We start from the raw sequence: 21,360 nt of genomic DNA, 5'->3' as shown, positions 1-21,360 counted from the left end.
AAGTCTTTCTACTTCCTTACAAAAGGGGCAATGTCATTCTTTCTGACATCAGCATACAATTCCATTGTGTACAAATACCACAACTTGTTGATCCACTCATCAACTGAGGGGCATCTAGGTTGGTTCCATATCGTTGCTATGGTAAATAGTGCTTCAATGAACATCATTGTGCGAGTGGATTTAGTATTTCCTTGTTTCTGGATGACTGGGTAAATGCCAAGTAGTGGAATTGTTGGGTCATAGGGGAGCTCTATGTTTAGGCTTTTGAGGAACTGCCATACTGCTTTCCATAGTGGTTGAACTAGTTTGTACTCCCACCAACAGTGTAGTAGTGATCCCTCCTGTCCACATCCCCTCCAGCATCTGTTATTATTCGTTTTCCTGATCCTGGCCATTCTAACTGGAGTGAGGTGGAATCTTAGAGTTGTTTAGATTTGCATTTCCTCTGTGGCCAGAGATGTCAAGCATTTCTTCATGTGTCCATAGGCCATTTTTGTTTCTTCTTCAGAGAAGACTCTCTTTAAGTCTTTTAAGTCTTGAAGTCTTTTAATGGGATGATTGTTTCTTTGGAGATAAGTTTTGGAGTGATTCAATTTTTTGAGCTGCTGATATATTTTAGATATGAGGACTTTGTTGTATGGTTAGTGAAGACCTTCTCCTATTCTGTAGGCTTTGTTCATTTATTTTTTATTGTAAGTAATAGAAGGGTTACATTATATTCAACAGATAGAAGGTACATTACATCACAAATATTGATACCCTTTTTCATGTCATGATCCCCATTTCGCTCCCCCCTTCTCCCCGCACAACTTGATTTCCTCCCTACCCTCTCCTATTTCAAATAACCAATTAAGCATATATAAAATATATCAGATAACAAGGTGAAATATTGTAACAATATGAGATAACAAAGGGACAGTAAAAGAGATGAGAGATAAAATAGTACGTTAAGGACAATAATCATTCATTATATGGCTTTTGTTTCTTTATCCTGGAGGTCCTTACATTTAGCGTCATACTATATGACCTTATTTATCTAGATTTTGTTCTATTGTGAATCTCTGCTATAAGAGCCCAAGGTTTCTACTGATTATGTCAGATGAGAGAAACAATTGAGCCTATGTTCCTTTGAGTCTGGCTTACTTCACTTAATATGATTTTTTCCACGTCTTTCCATTTCCTTACAAATGGCACAATATCATTTTTTTTCTGACAGCAGCATAGTATTCCATTGTGTATAAATAAAATATCTTGTTGATTCACTCATCAACTGAGGGACATCTGGGTTGGTTCCATATCGTTGCTATGGTAAATAGTGCTGCAATGAACATCGTTGTGCTAGTGGATTCAGTATTTCCTTGTTTCTGGATGACTGGGTAAATGCCAAGTAGTGGAATTGCTGGGTCATAGGGGAGCTCTATGTTTAGGCTTTTGAGGAACTGCCATACTGCTTTCCATAGTTGTTGAACGAGTTTGTACTCCCACCAACAGTGTAATAGTGATCCCTCCTGTCCACATCTCCTCCAGCATCTGTTGTTATTAGATTTCTTTATCCTGGCCATTCTAACTGGAGTGAAGTGGAATCTTAGAGTTCTTTTAATTTGCATTTCTTTTATGATAAGAGATGTTGAGCATTTCTTCATGTGTCTATAGGCCATTTTTGTTTCTTCTTCAGAGAAGACTCTCTTTAAGTCTTTGGCCCATCTTTTAATGGGATGTTTGTTTCTTCGGAGATTAGTTTTGGAGTGACTCAATTTTTTGAGCTGTTGATATATTTTAGATATGAGGCCTTTGTCCATTGTGTGGTTAGTGAAGATCTTCTCTCACTCTGTATGCTTTCTAGTTAATTTACTAGCTATGTCCTTTGCCATACAGAAGCTCTGCAGTTTAATGCAGTTATTTGTCTTAAGGGCCTGACGTATATCCGTCCAATCTCTTCCTGCTTACATGGTCTCTGTTGAGAAATCTGGTTATTGTGATTGGTTTTCCTTTGTAGGTGATTGTTCTCTTCTCCTTGGTTGCTTTTGGAATCCTTCCTTTGGTCTCTATTGATCCTGTACAGATTATAATGTGGCGGAGGAATGTCCTTTTCTGGTCACGTCTGTTTGGGGTTCTAAAAGCTTCTTGTATCTGGATGGGCCTACCCTTCTGGATATTTTTGGAAGTTCTCTGAGATAATTCCCTGAAGTATATTTCCAATACCATTGATCTCTTTCTCTGGGCCTTCATCAATTCCAATTAGCCTTCAATTAGGGTTTCTTAATTGTATCTTGGACCTCCTGAAGCGTTCTCTCTTATTTCCTAGATTTGGTTTGACTCATTTTCTGTTCTTTTTCTGTAACAACTAGGTTATCTTTAACCCCAGAAATTCTCTCTTCTGCATTGTCTAACCTGCTCTCAGTGCTTTCTACTTCATTCTTCATCTCCCTCCTTTCAATTGCTCATTTTTGATGCCTTGCATCTCGTTTTAAATTGTGTATGTACTTCTTTAACCTCTTGATTTCTATTTGAGGGGATAGCTCAGCAGCTTTATTCTCATTGGACATTTGTTGGAGTTCGGTTATCTTTTTGTTTGTGGATTCTATGAATTCGTCCATTTTTCTTTGTAAATCCTTTATAATGGCCTCTTTTATAGCTTCCTCACATTTATGTATCACCTTCTTTATTGTTTCATCTTGTTGAGATATGGCTTCCTCACGTATCTCTTTCTGTATATTTTTAAACTTTTCATTAATCATGTTCATCACTTGCATTTGTATAATATTTAGAGGACTCTCCTCTAGTTTTGCCATTGACTGCTCCATTGCCTGTTTATATTTGGTGGGAGATGCTATTCCTTTATTTGCCTTTTTTCTTGAGTTTCTTTTTCTGCCCATTTGAAAATGGGAGTAAGATTAATACTGCAGAAGATTACAATTTTTAAGATATAACCAACCTAGAGTTCTTTAGCTGACCAGACAATAGATGTTCAAATTAAAAAATTAAATTAAATTTAAAAAAAAGAAAAGAAAAAAGGTGGTGGGAGAACCCACACAGTTGTGAGTTCTTAAACAAGAAATGCTAGGGTTAAGAACCAACAGATTAAAAAGCAAGTGACTGTATCAATAAAAATATAATTTGTATTCAGTCTGTACCCAGTACTGTCACTATGTTTCTAGGAATGACCACAATGACAGAAGGAAAGCAGAAAAAAAGGGAAAGAATCATAACATAAAAAAGGGTGGAGTCAAAAAGGGTGGAGGTAAAATGATAAAAGAAAATAAGAACACATAAAAATGCAATTGAAAAATGCAGTTAAAAATGAGGTATTCTTCAGTTTGTTTTTGGGGGGCATGGAGGGGGAATGAAACATGTGTCTCCACTAAATTCGGGATCCAAACACTTTTAAAAAGTCTTTTTCTCCTGTGATTTGGCTTTGCAGTTTTTCTTATCAATTTGCTTGATTGGGTAGAAAAAAAAAAGCAGGTGGAACTGCCAGTGGCTTGTTTACCAGGAACGTGGCCCCGCCCAGGAGGAGGAACTTATGCTGGTGCCAAATGTGGATGTCCGGCTAAGCTGCCTCTGGGAAAACCTTTGCCCTTTTGAATGATGGTACTGCCAGTACCACTTCTCAGGCTTCAGTTGGATTGGCAGGGTGTTTGCCAGCAGTCAAAAGATGGTGCTGGTCTTGGCTGGCAGGGAAGGGGATTCCTTTACAATGCCATTCTGCGAGCAGAAGTGGAAACATCCATGGAGGTATTGACAAATTGCTGGATGTCCTGGTTCTGTGAAGCTGGCAGGTCCGCACCATGGCCTGGTGACAGCTCTGGGCTCGCACAGGCTCTGTCTGGAGCTAGCAGGTCTGTGCTGCTGAGAAGCGCTGTCTGCTCAGGTGCCAGATGAAGGCTTTGGCTCCACAGTGGCTCTGAGCAGCTCTGCTCCATGCTGTCCTCTTGGGCTGATTTTTCTGCCTTTTCCCTCTCTGACTGAGAGCTCTGTGGTGCTAAAGCTTACTTATGATGGATGTTTGGGTATGAACTTTTCCCTATGATGCTAGAACTGGTATCTTGGTGAGAGCCCAGAAAGACTCACTTTTTTGTTTTTTAAATGACATAGGCTGCATTCTTTTGGGCCAAGTTGTGGACCACATTGATTCTCTCATGGAAGAATGGTTTCCTGGGTTGCTGGAGATTGATATCTGTGGTGAAGGTGAAACTCTGTTGAAGAAGTGGGCATTATACAGTTTTAATGATGGTGAAGATCATCAAAAAATCTTACTTGATGACTTAATGAAGAAAGCAGAAGAAGGTATGCTGTGATACAACTCCAAAATATTCTCAAGGCATTCTTCTTTGTGAGATGACTTATTTGTAAAAGACTCTTCGTATCACTATGAGATACTTACAAGATTCTACATCCAATTATAAATTAAAGAGATGGATTATATTTTTGTTACCAGTTAAGTCTTATGTTCTGTGTTTCAAAGATGGTGGTTAGAGGCCTTGGATGTTGGTTCTTTGAGTAGTGCAACTTCATCTGTGAAATAGAACCACTAATCAAACATATCCTAGAATTGGGAAGACTGAAATTCAACAATCCATGGAAATAACTCACCAACATTTCTATGATAACTTGTTTGTAGATATAGCACATAAAGGACACACATAATTTCCAGTCAAAAATTATATAGTTTAAGACAATTCCAAACTCAAATATCTAATGGATAAATCTAATGAAACATTCTAATTAAATATTAAAAGTTTTCTCACAGGCCAGTTGCTCATGGCTTACACCTAAAATCCCAGCTGCTCAGAAGACTGAGATCTGGGGATCTTCATTGGAAGCTAGTCTGGGCAAGAAAGTTTGTGAGACCTTTATCTCTGGTTAACCACCAAAAATTCAGAATTGGAGCTGGTGCTCAAGTAGTAGAGTGCTATCTCTGAATACAAAGAGGTCAGGGACAGGTAGCTCCAAGCCGCTGAGTTCAAGCTCCCATGCCAGCACACACATACACAAATATTCTTGTCTTCAAGAAATACTGAGTGGCAATAAGAAATATCTAATGGAGTGATAAGAATTGTTAGAAAATACGTGATTTCTTTCAAGTCATATATAAAAAATGTGTGTATATATAATCTTTAAATATTATTTTGTTAAAAAAAGACTTTTATGGTCTTTTTAGGAGATCTTCTAGTAAACCCAGATCAACCAAGGCTCACCATTCCAATATCTCAGATTGCCCCTGACTTGATTTTGGCTGACCTACCTAGAAATATCATGTTGAACAATGATGAGTTGGAATTTGAGCAAGCTCCAGAGTTTCTCTTAGGTAACAATGTTTATTATTTTGTGCATAAGAACTGTGATTCATTTTTCTCCTTCTAATGTAGAAAATATTCAGGCACTATAACTATGGCCTTAATGGGTCTTTTGTGGTTTTATTTATTTGGCATAATGGCTTTCATTCAAGATAGTATGTTTTAAAGCAACATTAAGTTTCAGATTTTGAATCTGCTTTGCACACACTTAGGTGTGTTCTTGGATGAAGAGGAAGCTACTGGCTCTCACTTGGGTGTTTTTACTGATTGATTGCTTGATTGCTTGATTGTAGTCATGGAGCTTGAACTCTGGGGCCTGGGTACTGTCTCTCAGCTCTTTGGCCTCAAGGCTACCACTCTACCACTTGAGCCACAGTGCCACTTCTGGTTTTCTGGAAGTTACTTGGAGATAAAAATCTCACAGACTTTCATGCCCTGGCTGGCTTTGAACTATAATCTTCTGATCTCAGCCTCCTGAGTAGCTAGGACTATAGGCATGAGCCACAGGCACCTGGCCAACTTAGTGCTTTTAACATGTTTGTAATCTACGAGAAATGCAAGTTGTACTCACAGGAGTAATTTTTAGTTTTTCACATATATCATTTCTAAATATAAAATAGCAGGATGGCCATAAAAGCTTATTATAGAGATTTTTCAAATGTCTGAATTTTCCTGTGTTCATTCACTGATGGTGGAGAAGATATCTCAAGGGAGACAAACTGTAGGGGATTATATCAATGGAGAGTGATGGTGTATAATCAGCTTTTCAGATTTTTAGTTCTCAATGCATTTTGAGTCTCATCCATTTTACAAACTAAGTCTTCAGAGTTGGCTCTGATGAGGCGGGTTTCCCATCAAGGAATGAGGTAGCCAAGGTTCCAATAGAGGGTAAAAGGCATGTTCAGGACATTTTACTTATTCCAATTTGACCAGTTGGTCTGACAAACATTACAAAGGAAATTAAAAAGGAATATAAGAACCTTATGAGTCTAATTGGATCAGACTTACTGAATTCAGACAATGATGATGATGATAATGATGATGATGATGATGATGATGATGATAATGATCATGACAATGACAGTATAGGGTATTAACTCAGGACCTTGCACTCTTGCTTATCTTTTTCACTTAAGGCTGGTACTCTGCCATTTGAGTCACATCTCCACTGACAGTTTTTTTGATGATGAACTGGAAATAATCATATGGACTTTCCTGCCCAGGCTGGCTTCAAACTGTTATCTTCAGATCTTAGACTATTGAGTAGTTAGGATTTACAGGTGTGAGCCCCGAGGGCCTAGCTTATGCCTTTCATTTTTAGCACCAGAACGATCTTAAAAGACTTGTTTTTCACCAGACATAGGGGCAATGGGAGAAAAAGTAGTTTGAGAGGGCTGGAAGTTTGGCCTAGTGGTACATTGCTTGCCTAGCATGCACAAAGATCTGAGTTCAATTCCTTGTTACCACATACATAGAAAAAAGCCATAAGTGGTGCTGTGTGGCTCAAGTGGTAGAGCTAGCCTCAATAATGCCCAAGGACAGTGCTCAGGCCCTGAGTTGAAGCCCTGGGACTGGCCAAAAAAAAAGTAGTGTGAGAAAAGACCAGAAATGTGGCCTCTAAAGTCTGTGATTGAGATTTGGAAGAACATATCAATGCAATCTCCAACATCAAATTCTTAGGCATCTGATAATATTTAGGAGGCAGGCTGGGACTGTTGGTTAAAAAAATGACAATTGTGCAAAATGATAAATACGGTCAAATGAGTGGGTGAGGATATTGGGGAAAACCTATGCAGCAAGGCAGATTTTGGGGACAATGTATTTAGGTGTGCTGTCACTGGCATAGAGAAGGCAGGGGGAATGTGAAGAAGGCTGAGTCCATGGAAACAGGTGGTTCTGATTTTTCAATTGTGCAATAGAGATAATTACAGCCCATAATTACAAGATTGTCTTCTTTCTTTTCCAAAGGTGATGGCAGTTTTGGATCTGTTTATAGAGCAGCCTATGAAGGTGAGGAAGTGGCTGTGAAGATTTTTAATAAACATACATCACTTAGGCTGTTACGACAAGTAAGAAATCCAGTATTATTACTATTTTAACTCAGAACTTAATCATTTCCTAGAAGACATATTTTGCATGCAGTCATGAAAGTGCAAAAATAATGATCCCACTTTCCTCAAAGGCATGATTTTCATTATGAAAGATGAAATTGAAGTTGAGTGCTAATGGTTCAGCCTATAAACCTACCAACTCAGGAGGCTGAGTTCTGAGAATCATGGTTTAAAGCCAGCGTGGGCAAGAAAGTCTGTGAGATGCAAAACGCTGGAAGTGGAGCTGTGGCTTAAGTGGTATAGCATCAGCAAAATAAGCCAAATGATGATGTGATGTCTTGAGTTCAAGTCCCACCATTTGCACAGAAAAAGGTTTTTTTTTTTTTAAACTCAGAGAAGTCCCACATTCACATTGTCTTTTGTTTTGGAGTAAAATATATTATTTCTAGTATATTTTTTCAAAAAGAAAGAAAAAACAGTATGTCAAAAGTTTCTATAATTGTGATATTTGGATCTGATGTAAATTTTTTGAGGAAAACCCACTCCTGTTTATTGACATTGCAGGCTTTACATTCAAAATGTTTTTATGGACCAGCAGTTAGGCAGTACTCTCAGGACAAGTCTTATGTATGTACATTATTGAGATGTGCAAGGGTTGTGTGTGTGTGTGTGTGTGTGTGTGTGTGTGTGTGTGTACGCGTGCGCGCACTGGTTCTGAGACTTAAACTCAAAGCCTGGACACTGTCCCTGAGCTTTTTTGCCTAAGGCTAGCATTCTGCCAGTTGAACCGACCACAGCTCCATTTCTGGCTTATTGGAGATAAGAGTCTCACAGACTTCCCTGCCTGGCCTGGCTTGAACTATGATCCTCAGATCTCAGCCTCCTGAGTTGCAAGGATTACAGGTGTGAGCCATTGGTACCCAGGGTTCATGGTTTGTTTGTTTCCTTGCTTCACCTCCCCCATGGTTCTTTCGCCACAATAACTAACTAGCAAGATTTTGCCTTCAGGTCCCTTATTTTTGGGCACATATTTATTTTTCATGTTTTCTGGTTCACAGTGATAATGACTTTTGTTCTTGTGATCATGACTTTTATGTGTTTAGGAGTGAAAGGACCAGTTTAATGAATGGCTGGACATCTCTAATTTGATTAGAGGTCATAAATGTTAAACTGAGCTGGCTCATGCCTGTAAGCGACTGACAGCTAAGGATCCTGGTTCAAAGCTAGCCCAGGCATGAAAGTCCAAGAGATTCTGATCTTCAATTAACCAGTAGAAAACCAATAAGTAAAGGTATAATTTGAGTGGCAGAGAGCTAGCCTTGAGAAATAAAGCAAAGGGATTTTCCAGGCTTTGAGTTCAAGCTTCAGTACTGGCACAAAAAAAGGAGGGAGGAATGGACAATCTATAGTGATCATACAGCTACTCCCTTTATGTGTAGAACTTTATTTATTCCCCTTTTCCTTAGTCTTTGCTGACCATAGGGCTGAGGAAAGCCAGGATGAGGATGTAAAACTGAGTGTGAATTGTGCTGTCTTTTTACAAAACTCAACAATATTTCATCATCTGTTTATCCTTTTTGTTTTTATCAAGAAAAATGTCTGTGACTCAGTCTGCAGAATCCCTGGAAACTTTAAAAATGTAGTTATATTTTAGTCTGAATAATAAAATAACCATCTGTGTATAAAGTATGCAGTGGTGTTTTTGATGAATAGTCACAAACGTTATGCTTCAGTTGTAGAAATAAAATGAAACATGGAAGCAAGCTTGTGAGCCAAATCTGCAACAATTTTTTTCAATCCATAGGTAATTTGTTATATAAATTGATTATTTTAGCCTTGCTCATCAGCTTTAATATATAATTCAGATTTTGTAAGATGTGCTTAGAATCTATGAATCTATGCAAGGCTGATTAATGTACGGTTGCAAGGTACTCCAAGGAAATCTTAGAAGAAACAGGAAAAGTAGGATTTGCATAATGTGCTTTTTACTTACCAGTCCTGAGGCTTGAATTCAGGGCCTGGGCAGTGCCTTGAGTTTTCTCAAGGCTAGTGCTCTGCTACTTGAGCCACAGCACCATCTCTAGCTTTTTCTGTATATGTGGTACCAAGGAATCAAACCCAGGGATTCATGCATGCTAGGCAAGCACTCCACCAGTAGGTCAAACTCATGGACATGTGTTACTTCTTGAAGACATGAAGAAGAAAAAAGAAAAAGATCTGGGTACCCTGGGGGTGACTTGTGCCTATAATTTTAGCCACTCAGGAGTGTGAAAATAGGAGAATCAAGGCTCCAACCCCAGTCGGAGCAGTAAAGTCTGTGAAACTCTATTTCCAAAATGATGAGAAAAAGGTTAGGCTGGTGGCATGGTGAAGGTGCTAGAGTAACAGCTGAAAGTGAGAAAGCTGAGCAAGCATCAAGGCCATAGGTTCAAACCCATGAATCAGGAAAAGTTTGATACATGCTTTTACACCTTTCTCTTAACCATCAGTGATTTGCTCTCCCAGCGTAGAAACTGGGTTATGTTTTTCACTGTCCTTACATGTAAATTCCAACACAGTCACAGTTTCAGAATGAGGGAGAAGGGAGAAGAGAGCCAAGTGCCTATGAAATTAAAAAACAAACAAACAAACAGAAAACTATAATCTCACATAATGTGGCCTAGAAAAGGATAAATTTCCACTAAATTACCACTATGAGGGGAAAAGAAATGTACAAGCATCATGAATTTGGAATCCAATTATAATGGTGTCATGAAGGGGTGTATAGGTTCACGTGATGAAGTCTAGAAAAAGGATCTTCAGAAACATGTATTTTTGATTGTCTTTAAGTAGTTGTACAAAGGAGTTGCCATTCAACAAAGCAGATTGTGAATATAATGCATCTTGGTCAATACCACCCTTTTCATCATTCTCCCTCATCCTCCCATCCCACCCCTTCTCTTAATTTTCTTAATTTTGTAAGCTATGCATTTAATTTTATGACTTCCCCCCTACCTTAATCTTATGCTTCTACTTACACAAGTACTTAATTCCTGGTGCTCATTTTGTTGGATTGTGCATTATATTTCTAAGGAATTACATCATTTGAGTTCTTCCCTGAACCTATAGTATTTCAGGTTAACACATTTGTGTACATTTGGACATGACCCTGAAACATTCACTTTCATATTTATAACAATTCTAGTTTACACATATCAGAGGGGAATCTGAATCCTTTGTCTTTCTGGGCCTAGTGTACTTCAGTCAGCATGGTCTTTTGTTTCCAGGTCTAGAAAAGGAATTTTACCAGGCAGGAGAGCAGCTCTGTTCAAGTTGCAGTGGGATCTCTGATTCTCCTTATAGCGGGGAATTGCTTTAGGAAGGATGGAGCCATACTTAATGGGTAGCAGCAAAGCTAAGATCTGATTGGCAAGAAGCCTTCAGCCATGGGAAGAGGTCAACTAGAGCAATTATCTTGAGGCTGGTTGGAGCTGTCCGTGGTCTGGGGATTGGTTGAAAGCTGAGAACCTGAGGCCAAAGCAGATGAGATGTGGGGGCTATCTTGGGACTAGGTCATGGAGTTCTTTTGGATTTTCATCTATGATTAGGGAGGAGTCATTAGAGAGGGACACATACCCCATCCTCCTCTGGAAATAGGCATTATCCTCAGTAAGCATTGATAGCCATGACACCAGTGGCAGTTTGTAGATTCTCTAACTAGAACTTAATAGGTAAAGTTGGAATGACCCATTGGCATAACCACATGAGCATACCATTTCCTGAATTAAATGCTCTGGGAAAAACAGAGGAAAAGGAAAAACAGCATGGAACTTTAAAATATAATCGTTATCCAGGTGCTGGTGGCTCATTCCAGTAATCCTAGTTACTCAAGAGGCTGAGGTCTGAGGATCGCAGTTCTCACCCATCCTGGCAGGAAAACCTTTGAGACTGTTCTCTCCAAAAAGCCCAAAGTGGAGCTGTGACTCAAGTGGTAGAGCACTAATCTTGAGTGAAGGAAAAAAATACTGAATGAAGGGATAGCATCCAGGCTTTGAGTTCAAGCCCCAATACCGGAACATGAAAACAAAATTTGACAGTCATTTCAAAATAAGCTGCATATTATTGAAAATGGTGGGAAGAAACGAGGAAGAAACCCATAGCCTCAGAGTTGATGTGCTGGAGGGAAAGGAGGAGGAGATAGGTAAGCACGCCTGAGGTGGTGACTCTTCTTTGGTTTTGGACTTTTGCAGGAGCTGGTGGTTCTTTGCCACCTTCATCACCCCAGCTTAATATCTTTGCTGGCGGCTGGGGTTCGTCCTCGAATGTTGGTGATGGAGTTGGCATTGAAGGGCTCCTTAGATCGCCTGCTTCAGCAGGACAAGGCCAGCCTCACCCGTACTCTCCAACACAGAATCGCGCTTCATGTGGCTGATGGCTTAAGGTAATGTGGTCATGATATTGGTGATGGTGAACTTGCTCCCATGTTCTGGAGCGCTCATGGTTGAATCCTGTTCACAGTTTGTTGCATATTGCTTGGATGAAAACTACCATCTCCTCCACCAGCTCTTATAATTTCACAAATAATAGTGAAAAGACAAACCAGGCACTGAGGGTTCACACCTCTAAATCCAGCTAATTTAGGAGGCTAAGAGATGATCTCATTTCAAAGTCAAATCTGAGACTCTTATCTCCAGTTAACCAGCAAAATGCTGAAAGTGGAGGTATGAGTCAAGTGATAGAGTACCAGCCTTGAGCAAACAAGCCAAATAAGAGTACAGGCCCTGAATTCGCCTGTTGGAACTGGCCACACACACACACACACACACACACACACACACACACACACGGCAGTACAGAACTTCATGGCTGATAGAATAGAATTTAAAGTCAGGAGTCCTGCTCTATGATCTTAACCATGAGCTGACCTCCTCTCCTAAAAATGTTGGTCAGACTCCCAAATACCCAGGAAAAGGATCAGTTAGACAATTTTGATAAGGGAAGATGAGGCCATACTGTGGAAGGGGCCTGAGTGATTTGTTGTGGGTTCTCCTACCTGACAATGCCACATGTCTCACAATCTGACTCAAGCCTGAAATGTGATGCTATACCAAGCCTTTGTAAAGCAGTGTGGTGGAGTTGAAAGCCCTTGGTATTACAAAGCAAAAGGGACCAGAAAATTCACAGTGGCTTCACACATGCAGTATCTGTCTTTTATTTATTTTTGTGGGACATGAGGCTTGAACTTGGCTTGGGCGCTGTCTCTGAGCTCTTCAGCTCAAGATACTGCCCTACCTCTGGGCCTGAGTGTTGTCTCTGAGCTCTTCAGCTCAAGGCTACCACCCTACCCTTGAGTCAAGCCCCACTTCCCATTTTCTTGATGTTAATTAGAGATAAGAGCCTCCAGTCCTTTAGTGCCCGGGCTGGCTTTGAACCTTGAACCTCAGATCTCAGCTTCCTGAGTAGCTAGGATTCCAGGTATGAGCCATCATGCCCAGCTAGTACCTGCCATTTCATCTTTCTGGTTCACACTTACATTTTAAGTCTGTGACTAATACTTACTTTGTGCCAGTACTGGGGCTTCAACTCAGGGCCTTGTGCTCTTTCTTGTCTTTTCTTTTTCTCAAGGTTGTTACCACAGCTTTCTTTCTAGCTTTTTGCTACTTTATTGGCAATAAGTCTGGCTTCATACCTGGATCCTCAAATCTTAGCCTCCTGAATAGCCAGGATTATGGAGACCTAGCTCTATGACTAAATTGTAATGCAAAAAAGTTACAAGGACTTTTGTAATCACTGAAAACTTGCCAAGTTACACTCTTGATGTTTCAGCTTCCTATCTCCAGTTTCCCACTGGTTTTAGCTGGAAGTCAGTCTTCATGTTCTCTTATTCTCCCATCTCAGACCTGACTTTTGTGAAAATCTTGTTAGTTTTGCCACTAAAATTTAATATCAGGTTTTCACTTCTCACAAGTTGCCTCACTCCCACTTGAGTCTAAGCTCAAGTGGCTCATGCCTATAATCATAGCCATGAAGGAATGTCTGAGTCCCAGAGATCCTCTCATCTCAATTTTCTTTCAGGTCTCTTCTTGGCCTGAGAGACCTGATCATGTCACTGATAGCCCTATGTCTCTCTTACATGTGATGAGTGTGTATGGTATGTGTGTGTGTGTGTGTGTGTGTGTGTGTGTGTGTGCATGCCAATACTGTGGCTTGAACTTGGGACCCAGAGCTCTGGCTTAGCTTTTTCTTTCAAGGCTGGTGCTCTACCACTTGAACTCCAGCCTGACTCTTGGCTTTTTGGTGGTTAATTGGACATTAGAGTCTCAGGGATTTTCTGCTGGCTTCAAATAGTAATCCTCAATTCTTGGCCTTCTGAGTAGCTAAGATTACAGGCCTAAGCCACCAGTGCCTGGCTGTTTCCTGTCTAAGTGCCATGCTTGCCAAGACTTTGTTTTACCTATTATTTCAGCACTCAGAACAATGGTCCTCACAGAACAGGTTTTAGAAGTGGGGCTGAGGAGGGGAAAAGGAAGGAAGGAAGACATAGCCTGGCACATAGACTCCATGTAGTGGATGTGATTTCCTCCTCTGAAAGACTGTGAATAGGCCTTTCCTGCAGTATCTAGTATATACATGGAATGAATGGTAAGAAAAACAAATACCCCTCACAATCAAAGCCAGATCCAGAGGATATGGTTGTTAAAACTTTGTAGAGACTCTAATAAAGCCATTTATTTAAATGAGTAGATTTCTCCTCCTAGAAGGGTCCAAGAAGTATGGGAAATACATACTTCTGATCAGAATGTAAGGATTTAGGGTGACATACCCACTTTTGACCACCAGGGGGAGCTTGTGGCCAGGCTTCTCTGTCACATTGAGCTCTTTTTTTTTTTTTTTTAAAGAAACAGATTCCAGGTCTTTTATTTTATTTTATTTTTAAATTTTTTAATATAATACCCAAAGTACTCAGTGATAAAATGAATACTTGATATATTTTTGTATTTAACAGCTTGAAAAGTAACTTCATCAATTAAACAATTTATTCTAATTTCTCTGAAACCTGACTTATATTTTATTTTTTGTTCCTGTATTGAGGCTTGAATTCAGGGCATGAATATTGTCCAAGAATTATTTTGCTCAAGCTGAAAACTTGCCACTTGTGCCATAGCTCCATTTCAGCTTTTTGCTTAGTAGTTGGAGATAAGAGTCACAGGGACTTTCTGAGGAAATCTTGGCATATTTCTCAGTAACTTGCCTCATTTGAACTTAGCCCAATGCTAAGAGAGTTTTTCAGATCCAGTGTCATGAGAGACTGTTATGTATCAGTAACTATCATTCTTTTACTAGCACTCAGTTCCTTTTTAAAACTCAGACTTAAGGATTCCTATTGTGAATGTATTTTAGCATAGAGCCATTACTACAGAGCTAGGAGGATTTAATATAGTTACATTCCATTAGAATGTCTTGGGTAACAGAGCTTTTTGTTACCATCCTCTCCTCTACAGGCCTACCCTTAGCCATAGGCTTAGACCTCTCAGTTTATTCCTTTCATTGCTTTCCCATAATTCTCTTCTATGTATTCTGGGTTTGAGTATTTGCAAACTTGAGATTCTCCCTTATCTATTTCCTCCTAATCCATGGTTTCTTCTTGACCAGGAAGGACCCTGGTCAAGAATCACTATGGCCACAGCCAGGCTGATCTTTATCCATCAAAAGGAAATGTCTGTTCATGAGTTCAAGACCAACCTGGGTTATATTGTGCGACTCTGCTTCAAAAACAATAAGAACCACCAAAAAATATCCATGTCTATTATGTCCTTGAATTCATTTTACTTAATATTTTTTCACTCATTCATTCATGTTATGATTCTATTGTTACCTTGGTTTATTGTCTCTAGAGAAATATTAGAATGTTTCTTCTAAAACAGTTAAGGATGTTTGAAATTGCCTGGGCTCCCACACAAGAATCTAGCCTATACTTTTTTTTTGCTAGTTGTGGGTCTTGAACTCAGGGCCTAAGCATTGTTCTTGGACTTTTACTTTTCTCAAGGCTAGAGCTCTACCCTTGAGCCACAGCACCACTTCCAGCTTTTTTCTATGTATATGGTGCCAAGGAATCGAATCCGGGTCTTCATGAATGGTAGGCAAGTACTCTACCCCTAGGCCAAACTCCCAGCCCCAGCCTATACTTTTATGTGTTACCTCTGCTTGTCTCTGAAGCTTTGCTCTAGTCTACTGCATATACTTAACCTGTTAATGGCCTGACAGGGCAAATTCATGTCTCTCTCTCTCTCTCCTCCCATTTGTTGGGGGCCAAGAAACCCCATGTCTAATAACTTTCTTCTGAGACAAGGCAAGGCGCAAGAGGCAGGGTGCAAAACTTGATTACCATTGATTACAAATGTGTTATTGTTTATCACTCTCTGCTGGGACCTAGAGTGAGGTAGATTAGCTGGAGGGACTTCCTCAGGAGGGGGGCTTTTGGGGGTTAAAGTTGCTGCCTTGATGAAGCTATATGGCATCTCTGTGCTCTGGGGAAGGAGGGCTGAGTGCAAGAGGACAGTGGGCCCTCTCCTCTTGTGGCTTGGCCTGGTCAGGGCGTGTTTTTCCCCATCCCTCCTATTCGAGAGGGACTGGGGACGAAGGACCTCGACATACTGCTGCCCAATGGGGGGCACGAAAAAGGCACAAAAATGGCACAAGATGGGGCACCAAAAAGGACATGAAAAGAGTGCTTATCATGAAACCGTTGGCAAGATGAGACAAATGAGAGATATATGGAGAAGGGACTCAAGGGCCAGGAAAACCTGAAAGGAAGATAATGCAAAGAAAAAAAGGGACTGAAAGGCCAGGGAAACCTGAAGGGAAAATGCAGGCTGAAATTGCTTACAGGGAAAAAGAAAAAGACAGGGAGAAAGACAAAGAAAGATAAAGAAAAAGAAAAAAGGTGTTAAACAGGAGAAAGGGAAGCAAGTACCTGCAAAAGTCAAAGAAGTAAGAAAAACTCAGACTGAAAAAATCAGAGAAACCTGAAAGGCTCAAAAAGACTGAAAAACCAGGGAAACCTGAAAGGAAGATAATGCACAGAAAAAGAAAAAGGAGGGACTGAAAGACCAGGGAAACCTGAAGGAAAAATGCAGGCTGAAATTGCTTACAGGGAAAAAGAAAAAGACAGGGAGAAAGACAAAGAGAAAGCAAAAGAAAAAAAGGTAAACAAGAGAAAGGGAAGCAACTACCTACAAGTACCTCCGAAGAGCAGGTCACTTCGGCACGGTAGGGAGGAACCTCGCAGGAGTCTCTGGTCAGAGCGGTATAAGGGTGAGGCAATTTTAGAATAGAACCAGATGGGTGCAGACCGGGATGACCAATATTTTGTACAAGTATGAATGTGTGTGTGAATAGGTGTGAGTGAATATGTTCAAGGTTACATTGTTAGCATGCTATGTGGGTAAATCTGTCTAAACTATGTGGCAACTTATATGGGAGTAAACAGTTTGAGAACAGGTGAAAAGAAGTGCAGAGATGCTTGGAAAAATACTTGAGAAAAAGAATTAAGTGGTAGTGATTTAGAAAGCCTGTGCTTGGGGAGCCACCACCCATAGTTGAAAATAAGCTAAAGCTTTTTAGGGTCCCTGGCAAAATATAGAGACAACACCCCTGAGTCAGCTTGAAGAAGTTACAGAAAATGGATCTTCGCTCATAACCCCCTTAAAATGAAGGGACCAGAGTCATTTTTGGAAGGTGAGACAGGACAGTAGTTTAAAACAAAAGGAGGGGGGGATTGGAAGACTCTTCTAATTCTTCCATTGCCCTGCTATTCCCTATGGCTTGTGTGATAGTCTTTGTTTTTTTCTATTGGTTTCAATCTCTAATTATTAATAATATTGTTTTCTTAGTTGATGTTGGAATGCCTCCCTGTTTTCTCTGGCTGTTGTAGTCAGAGCCCCTCAGTATATATTAGTGCCTGTGCAGGTGAGGAGAATGCTTTCCCAATTATCAGTAGAGGAAACTTTGGTATTTTCCTGGCCGTGGTGGTGGCCATTATGCTGCGAGTATTGCCTTTGCCACTGCGGTTCCTACAGAGAAAGCTTTGAATAAGCCATTAATCAGCATGTGAGGACTGGAATTGTTATGTGCACAAATGACATATGTTAATATTCTAACTTTGGGTGATTGGTTAAGACTATTTTGGGACTTGATCCAAAATGGGCAGGATTGATCAGTTTGGATTTGTTTTTATGCACTATAATTGTAATATGTCTATATTGCTTGCCTGCAAAGTCAACACAGAAAGTGAATGCAAATAGGACAGGCATCTGCTCCCATGGAAATAGATGCATCCCCTTAGGTCTGATTTGCTTAAATGGACGGCTGGTAGTCAAAGACAGGCAAGTCCCAGCTGTTAGCCTATCAACCTAAGACAGGAACCAAGTAAAAAGGACTTGGTGATCCCATGATGGGTAAGAAGACCAGCAAGCTTGGAGACACCTAAGACAGGCACAGTCAATCTGATATGATGGTAGCCCCACATATCCTAGGTTTTGTCTTTTTTCTAAAATAAAAACATGGGAGCTCTTGGGGGGTGAGTAACCCCATGTCTAATAATTTTCTGCTGAGACAAGGCAAGGCACAAGAGGCAGGGTGCAAGACTTGATTACCATTGGTTACAAATGTGTTATTGTTTATCACTCTGCCGGGACCTAGAGTGAGGGTATATTAGCTGGGGTGACTTCCTCAGGAGGGTGGCTTTTGGGGGTTAGAGTTGCTGCTTTGATGAAGCTGCGTGGCGTACTCTGTTAGTGCTCTGGAGAAGGAAGGGTGAGTGTGGGAGGACAGTGGGCCCTCTCCTCTCATGGCTTGGCCTGGTCGGGGTGTTTTTCCCCATCCCTCCTACTTGAGAGGGACCGGGGACAAAGGACTCCAATACCCATTTGCTGTTTTTCTGTTCCCACAAAGTTGTCCACCTAGAGAACTCATTTCTCTCAAGAATTTGCTTCCATGCCATCTTTCCCATGATACCCAGCTGCTTCATGACAAATGCGCCTCTGTCATATGTTTGTTTCTACCAAATGGTGGGGCTTCAACTCGGGGCCTTTTGCTTGGCTTTCTCCCTTAAGGTTAATACTCTTTCAGTTGAGCCATGATCTTCACTTCTTTCCTTTTTTTTTCTTTGGCAGTTGTGGGGCTTGAACTCAGAACCTGGACTCTGTCCCTGAGCTCTTAGTGCGCTCCCACATGTTTGTTTGTTTTTTGCGGGGTTAAATGGAAATAAGAGTCTCACTGGAGCTTTCCTGCCTGGGTGGCTTCAAGCTGTGGTCCTCAGATCTTAGCTTCTTGAGTAGCTAGGATTACAGGTGTGAGCCATGGGTGCCTACCTACCTACAGTTTTTCATCTCCTCTTCATAGAGCTTTATAATTAGGTTGTTCTTCAGGTTAACAATTCAGTCTGCAGAGAGAATCAAGCTCTTCTGTATTTGCTCTGTGCTTATTATCTCTTCCTATTCACTAGCATCTCATACTGGAGAGAAATACTGAGTTCCTGGCTCTTCTAGACCTGCAAGAGCAGAGATACAAAGGTGGTAGTGTGTCCCCAGGGGGTGAGTCCTCACTGATGCCTCATACACACTCATTGAAGGACTGAACCCATTTTATTTTTTAGCACAATTCTAATTTGGATAGGAAAACTGACTTTCAATTATGAAGATTGTTATGATCATTGTGATTAAAGTGACTAATTCAATATAACTTATAAAATAAGTAATAAAATATTTAATCATACTCTTGTCATAAGTGCCTCAATTATGGCTGAAGACTTAATTGGCAGTAAGGTAAGATCTGTGCTTATTATAATTTTAGTAGGCAATTGTATGATTCTGTTCAAAGGTGATAAAGCCGGATACCAGTTTCATCCTAGCTACTTAGCAGTCTGAGATCTAATGATCAAAGCCAGCCTGGAGAGGACAGTTCATGAGACTTATCTCAGTTAATCACCAAAATGCCAGAAGTGGAGTTGTGGCTCAAGTGATAGAGTGCCAGCCTTGAGTTAAAAAGCCAAAGTACAGTACCTAGTCCCTGAATTCAAGCCCTCATACTGGCCAAAAGAAGAGGGGCAATTAAATTGGACTCTTTAAAGATTAGATTCTGTAGTTGAACAATGTAACTTACCCTAACCCATAGATTCTGTCTGTCCCTCCATTATTTCAAATTAAACTTAAATGCAGGGTTACTTTTTGTTAGTCTTTGGATGTATTCTGAGGGAGACTGTTCTATAAATACAATGAGAGAGGCATACAGTAGCAAATATTTGGATGCTGTTCAGTGTTCTATGAGTTAATCTCTCAGCTTTCTCTTCAGTTAGATAAGAATAGGTAATGGCTTTTGCAGTAAGCCTTTGGTAAATGTTTCTTTAGAGCCCATCACTGTAAATGTCAACTTCATTACTACATTTATTTCATTGGTCAAAAATATGTATATTGGAATGAATAGACATAATGTCAACTATGTATACCTAAATGAATACACTTAACTGTACCCTGGAGAAAGACTCTTCTGATGCAATTGCATGCTGCATGTTTCCTGAGCCTTCCGGCAGTGGAAAGTTCTGGGTATCATAGCCTCTGTTCTGAGTCCTTACAGCAGAGAGTGGTGATAGGTGATGGAGTAAATATAAACATGTATGGCTATCATCTAAACCCAAACACCAACCCACAAGCAAAGGATGGAAATTTACCTCCACTAAGCCCTATGAGGCAATGTTCCTTTAAGGTAGATCACAACTATATTGACACCAAGCTTTTACACCCCAGATCCAAAGTCCTGGGGTCACCCTTCTACCAAATAAAGAGATGTGGTGAAAGGCAGAGGATTTGTCACATGGAAAGCAGGGGAAAGTATCACTTTAGTCCATCTTCAGCCATCTTCAGATTTACAGATCTCGGTTTCAGCTTAAGTAGAAAGAAAAATAAGGACAGCAGGTAAGAAAGGTATACACGCATGTCATCCCTTTATTACCAAGAAAGAGCAAGAACAAGTATTTGGCTTTTTCTTTCTTTTCTTTTTTTGTGTTGTTGTTGGTCGTGATCATGGGCCTGGACTCAGGGCCTGGACTCTATCCCTGAGCTCTTTTGCTCTACCACTTTGAGCCCCAGCACCAATTCTGATTTTCTGGTGGTTAATTGGAGATAAGTCTCATGAACTTTCCTTCCCAGGCTGCCTTTGAACTGCGATCCCCAAATTTCATCCTCCTGAGTAACTAGGATGACAGGCATGAGCCACCAGCACCCAACTCTAGCTGGCATTAAGCAAATCAAAATTAAGACACCTGTCATCCTTGTTACTTAGGAGGATGAGATCTGAGAATTGAGATTCAAAGCCAACTTGGGCAGTCTGTGAACCTCTGATCTCTGGTTAATTAAACAAAAAGCCAGAAGTGGAGGTGTGGCTCAAATGATAGAATACCACCCTTGAGTGAAAAAGCCAGGCAAGAGTAGAAGGCCCTAATTTCTCACCCCAGTACTGGCAAGAAAAGAAAAAATCAAAATAATTAAATGATTACCCAAAAAACACCCCTTAAACTCTATTGTCCCCTATTTAATGCAGTTCTTTTCTAAAATATATTTAATATATTTTAATAGATTTAACATATAAGTATCATATAGAATTATTAATACAATATAAATATGTTACCAAGTCCATTATTTTTAACACTAATATCTCAAAATATTTATAGTATATGTTTTAATATGTTTACTACACTTCTTTTCTTCATATTCAATATAGTCCTGGGATTACAGTTATGAGCTATTTTATGTAGCAAAAGTATTTTAGAAGTATTCATTTAATCATATTCATAATTATCTTTACATATCTTTTATCTTTCTATTTTAAACCAGATAGAAAGTCTCTGCACCTTTATTCGTTGCTTAGAGTGGTTGTATCTTAAAGCAATCCATTTTTTCAAAGCATAACTGGGCTTTGCAGTGTTTGAATTGTGTTTTGACTCCTTGTGCCATAGCTCTCAAAGTGCAAGATCGAAG

At 40.1% G+C, this 21,360-nt stretch overlaps 1 protein-coding gene across 3 annotated transcripts in view; it reads left to right on the top strand.

Moving 5' to 3' along the window:
* LOC150066277 (leucine-rich repeat serine/threonine-protein kinase 2) overlaps nt 1–21,360 on the top strand; it is a 146,463-nt gene that overhangs the window by 94,036 nt on the left and 31,067 nt on the right. For all 3 annotated transcript variants that reach the window (XM_090319800.1, XM_090319793.1, XM_090319786.1), the window contains exons 37-40: nt 4,096–4,287; nt 5,162–5,308; nt 7,266–7,366; nt 11,578–11,768. In XM_090319800.1, the coding sequence (XP_090175926.1) occupies nt 4,096–4,287; nt 5,162–5,308; nt 7,266–7,366; nt 11,578–11,768 (631 nt within the window). The remainder of the gene's footprint in view (nt 1–4,095; nt 4,288–5,161; nt 5,309–7,265; nt 7,367–11,577; nt 11,769–21,360) is intronic.

This window comes from Megascapheus bottae, chromosome 2, assembly GCF_031878675.1.
Source record: "Megascapheus bottae isolate mThoBot1 chromosome 2, mThoBot2.hap1, whole genome shotgun sequence".
In the NCBI taxonomy this organism is placed as follows: Eukaryota; Metazoa; Chordata; class Mammalia; order Rodentia; family Geomyidae; genus Megascapheus; species Megascapheus bottae.
This window is presented reverse-complemented; position numbering and strand designations above follow the sequence as displayed.